This window comes from Sphaerodactylus townsendi, linkage group LG01, assembly GCF_021028975.2.
Source record: "Sphaerodactylus townsendi isolate TG3544 linkage group LG01, MPM_Stown_v2.3, whole genome shotgun sequence".
In the NCBI taxonomy this organism is placed as follows: domain Eukaryota; kingdom Metazoa; phylum Chordata; class Lepidosauria; order Squamata; family Sphaerodactylidae; genus Sphaerodactylus; species Sphaerodactylus townsendi.
Window position 1 is genome coordinate 109,984,417 of NC_059425.1, and position 5,184 is coordinate 109,989,600.

A 5,184-nucleotide genomic window follows, 5' to 3' on the forward strand; every position below is an offset into this window, starting at 1 on the left:
GGGGGGGGTGGGGGGGGGGGGGGGTGGGGGGGGGGGGGGGTGGGGGGGGGGGGGGGTGGGGGGGGGGGGGGGTGGGGGGGGGGGGGGGTGGGGGGGGGGGGGGGTGGGGGGGGGGGGGGGTGGGGGGGGGGGGGGGTGGGGGGGGGGGGGGGTGGGGGGGGGGGGGGGTGGGGGGGGGGGGGGGTGGGGGGGGGGGGGGGTGGGGGGGGGGGGGGGTGGGGGGGGGGGGGGGTGGGGGGGGGGGGGGGTGGGGGGGGGGGGGGGTGGGGGGGGGGGGGGGTGGGGGGGGGGGGGGGTGGGGGGGGGGGGGGGTGGGGGGGGGGGGGGGTGGGGGGGGGGGGGGGTGGGGGGGGGGGGGGGTGGGGGGGGGGGGGGGTGGGGGGGGGGGGGGGTGGGGGGGGGGGGGGGTGGGGGGGGGGGGGGGTGGGGGGGGGGGGGGGTGGGGGGGGGGGGGGGTGGGGGGGGGGGGGGGTGGGGGGGGGGGGGGGTGGGGGGGGGGGGGGGTGGGGGGGGGGGGGGGTGGGGGGGGGGGGGGGTGGGGGGGGGGGGGGGTGGGGGGGGGGGGGGGTGGGGGGGGGGGGGGGTGGGGGGGGGGGGGGGTGGGGGGGGGGGGGGGTGGGGGGGGGGGGGGGTGGGGGGGGGGGGGGGTGGGGGGGGGGGGGGGTGGGGGGGGGGGGGGGTGGGGGGGGGGGGGGGTGGGGGGGGGGGGGGGTGGGGGGGGGGGGGGGTGGGGGGGGGGGGGGGTGGGGGGGGGGGGGGGTGGGGGGGGGGGGGGGTGGGGGGGGGGGGGGGTGGGGGGGGGGGGGGGTGGGGGGGGGGGGGGGTGGGGGGGGGGGGGGGTGGGGGGGGGGGGGGGTGGGGGGGGGGGGGGGTGGGGGGGGGGGGGGGTGGGGGGGGGGGGGGGTGGGGGGGGGGGGGGGTGGGGGGGGGGGGGGGTGGGGGGGGGGGGGGGTGGGGGGGGGGGGGGGTGGGGGGGGGGGGGGGTGGGGGGGGGGGGGGGTGGGGGGGGGGGGGGGTGGGGGGGGGGGGGGGTGGGGGGGGGGGGGGGTGGGGGGGGGGGGGGGTGGGGGGGGGGGGGGGTGGGGGGGGGGGGGGGTGGGGGGGGGGGGGGGTGGGGGGGGGGGGGGGTGGGGGGGGGGGGGGGTGGGGGGGGGGGGGGGTGGGGGGGGGGGGGGGTGGGGGGGGGGGGGGGTGGGGGGGGGGGGGGGTGGGGGGGGGGGGGGGTGGGGGGGGGGGGGGGTGGGGGGGGGGGGGGGTGGGGGGGGGGGGGGGTGGGGGGGGGGGGGGGTGGGGGGGGGGGGGGGTGGGGGGGGGGGGGGGTGGGGGGGGGGGGGGGTGGGGGGGGGGGGGGGTGGGGGGGGGGGGGGGTGGGGGGGGGGGGGGGTGGGGGGGGGGGGGGGTGGGGGGGGGGGGGGGTGGGGGGGGGGGGGGGTGGGGGGGGGGGGGGGTGGGGGGGGGGGGGGGTGGGGGGGGGGGGGGGTGGGGGGGGGGGGGGGTGGGGGGGGGGGGGGGTGGGGGGGGGGGGGGGTGGGGGGGGGGGGGGGTGGGGGGGGGGGGGGGTGGGGGGGGGGGGGGGTGGGGGGGGGGGGGGGTGGGGGGGGGGGGGGGTGGGGGGGGGGGGGGGTGGGGGGGGGGGGGGGTGGGGGGGGGGGGGGGTGGGGGGGGGGGGGGGTGGGGGGGGGGGGGGGTGGGGGGGGGGGGGGGTGGGGGGGGGGGGGGGTGGGGGGGGGGGGGGGTGGGGGGGGGGGGGGGTGGGGGGGGGGGGGGGTGGGGGGGGGGGGGGGTGGGGGGGGGGGGGGGTGGGGGGGGGGGGGGGTGGGGGGGGGGGGGGGTGGGGGGGGGGGGGGGTGGGGGGGGGGGGGGGTGGGGGGGGGGGGGGGTGGGGGGGGGGGGGGGTGGGGGGGGGGGGGGGTGGGGGGGGGGGGGGGTGGGGGGGGGGGGGGGTGGGGGGGGGGGGGGGTGGGGGGGGGGGGGGGTGGGGGGGGGGGGGGGTGGGGGGGGGGGGGGGTGGGGGGGGGGGGGGGTGGGGGGGGGGGGGGGTGGGGGGGGGGGGGGGTGGGGGGGGGGGGGGGTGGGGGGGGGGGGGGGTGGGGGGGGGGGGGGGTGGGGGGGGGGGGGGGTGGGGGGGGGGGGGGGTGGGGGGGGGGGGGGGTGGGGGGGGGGGGGGGTGGGGGGGGGGGGGGGTGGGGGGGGGGGGGGGTGGGGGGGGGGGGGGGTGGGGGGGGGGGGGGGTGGGGGGGGGGGGGGGTGGGGGGGGGGGGGGGTGGGGGGGGGGGGGGAGGGGGGGGGGGGGGGTGGGGGGGGGGGTGCCATCCCCAGGCCGCCATTAAACACCCGTGCAGAAACGGCCTATGGGTATAAAGAAAGAACTCCTTTTCAGCACCAGCTGTAACTAATTACCAGGAAAGACAGAATGGGTCTTTTATAGGTGTGACCCTGTCACTTTGAATGCATGTAAGTGAGTAATAGGCATGAAAGTTACATTTTTAATTTTTATAAATATTTACCAATAATCTGAAAATGTTCTATGAAGTATACATAGGAACACAGAGAACATTAATATTTTGTGATTTTGTTTTCAACAGTTTTGTAAAGGAATGGAATCTGACATGTTCATGTATAATTTATGATAATGTGCAATAAGAAAAGGAATGTGAAAGTTATCAACCCTTTAGAAAATATATAGGAAAAGATGAAATGTTCATAATTCACTGAGAGTTATAAACCCCTTAGAAAATGCATAGGAAAAGATGGAATGTCTACAATTTACTGGGAGTTATTAACTCCTTAGAGAGTGCATAGAATATCTATTTAACATGTTTGATGTACATATTTACCATAATTACTAGGAGTTATCAACCTCTTAGAAAATGCATAAGAAAAGATGAAATGTTTACAATGTACATATCCATTGAACATATACAGACCCACATTGTCGGAATAGAATATAACAGAGAATCATATTACTGAAGAAGAATATCTTTGAAAACGGCACATTAATGCATATTTTGATGCAGAAGAGCCTCCTTGTCCTAATAAGGATTGGACCACCTGTCAATGGATGGTGAGGTGAGGTACAGTAGCCATGTCCATAGGTGACATATTACATGATTACATGCTGGACTTATCATCCAATTTATGGACAATTATTAGATGGTTTCCATAAATAATACACTTATGGTCCACAAGGATTTATATACTGAGGAAAATCACTGTATTGGAATTTATTTGTATGATGATTCATGAGTTAGTATGTGTATAGGAATGTGATACATGTGATGCATCATATATGTGATGCATCATATATGATTGTACACAATTATACAGTCTGCACTAGTATCAAATACAGATTGGCTGGGTGTAATGCATTTTCCATTGTAGTCTACAGTGCCTATCATATCATAATACGTTGATAATAATCAAGTGATAAAAACAGTTTATTCCAGAATATTATTTCAAATGCTGGGCTAGCCTCTCTATTGAATATGTATATTAGAGGGTTTTGTACAGAATTTCTCTTGAATTTTAATTATTGAGATTTGGATTAAATAATCCTGAACATTATTATGTATTGTTTTTATGATGGAAGTGCACTAAATCATGTCTCTTTAACAAAAGGTTTTCATCCACAATTTCTGAAGTTATCAGTTAATGAAGTTTTGCTTTCATGATAGTACCACTGAACTTTGAATCAGAATCTGTTTGCAGCTAGTCATGAAATAAATTTGGAAGTTGTTTAATTCACTGAACATGATGTAATTTGGAACCATACCATCAGGAGGCCTATAAACAGATTTCCATTGTCATTGTGCCAGTAATTTTTTTTGTTAAAAACAGGCCCTATTACAACTCAAAACATCCTTATTTCAACAGAAAGACTGTTAAATGAGTATTCTTAATAGACTGTAGAGAAGATGAAGGAAATGAAGTCCGGATTGGGCTTTTTTACCGTAAATGTTGAAATTCGCAAAGCTCTTTCTCACTGTCTTCTTTCATAGAAACCTCAATCCATTACATAGTTATATTTAAGTTCTGTTGTAGTCAACCTAACTCTGTGATAGATTGTTACAAATTTTTTTGCTGTGGGTACACATACTTAGCATTAAAAACAATCACCTCTACTCATTAACCAGTTTGAACAAGCAAACAAAACCAAATGGAAAACATGAGAAACTTGCCTATTTCTGACAAGCCATTTGAATAGATATTTATTATGACACCTGTATAAAGTGTCTATGGGCCAACAGATACTGAAAATCCATTGCAACAGAAATCCTATGGAGTCATATGAATTCAGATATATGTTTCCATCCCTAATTAGCACAGATGCATGCAATTATTATGTATTATTATCTGTACCCTCAGAAGGTACAGGAACAATTCCTCCTTTCTGTAAAAAGCCTGATCAATTAGAAAGGGTGGAGGCATTCTTCCCATCATGCATTTGACTTCAGAGCTGCCAACCCATTCTTCTGGAAGTCACTATAGTAGCATTAATCCATTGCTTCAGGGCTAAACAGGAACATTTACAGTTGTTTCTCAGGCTGAAAGGAGTACCAGTTTGGGGTGGGGGGTGGGGTTTCTTCTAATCATTATACTGATAAGGCTCTAATCCAGGAGTTCAGGAACAACAATGTGCTTTAAGGTAGAAAATCCGGTAAGCACCCAAAGATGTGTAACAATGAGGGAAGTTTCTGAATCTAGCCTGTCAAGGCTGATCAGACCCAGGAAGATTGAGGGTAGGAAGCTTTTTAGTGTTAGGGCTCCATTGGATGGACCCTAATGCTGTTCCACATGGGGAGAGGGTGATTAGAATTCAGCTGCTCTTGCTATTCAATTTGGTGAGCAGGCAATAAAAATGAGACATGGTAACATTTACAGGCTGAACTCTGAGCAAAGGTTGGATTTCTCATAATCCCAGCAGTCCTTTAGCAGCCAGTTAGATAAAGGTTGCTATCTCCACATTGAGAAGTGCCTTGAGATAAAGGGATGGAACCAGGAGAGGGGGCGGGGGAAGGGGGGAAGGGGGGGCAGAAAGGAGCTCAGCAGGATATAAAGTCATAGAGTCCCACTCTCCTGGCTCCCAGCTCCAAAAGTAGCCATTTACTCCAGAAGATCATAGTCATAGGATCAGCTGTAATTGTGGGAGATCTCCAAGCTCTAACAAAAGAATGGCGACCCTAG

General features: G+C 61.9%; 1 protein-coding gene across 1 annotated transcript; it reads right to left on the reverse strand.

Annotated features, from left to right (window-relative positions):
- Positions 1 to 1,257: 1,257 nt before the first annotated feature.
- LOC125438481 (basic proline-rich protein-like) lies at positions 1,258 to 2,280 on the reverse strand (the record flags this gene model as incomplete). The annotated part of the gene is made up of 1 exon (XM_048506922.1): positions 1,258 to 2,280. A coding segment is annotated over one exon (1,023 nt), but the record flags the coding sequence as incomplete, so codon positions are not given.
- Positions 2,281 to 5,184: the final 2,904 nt, after the last annotated feature.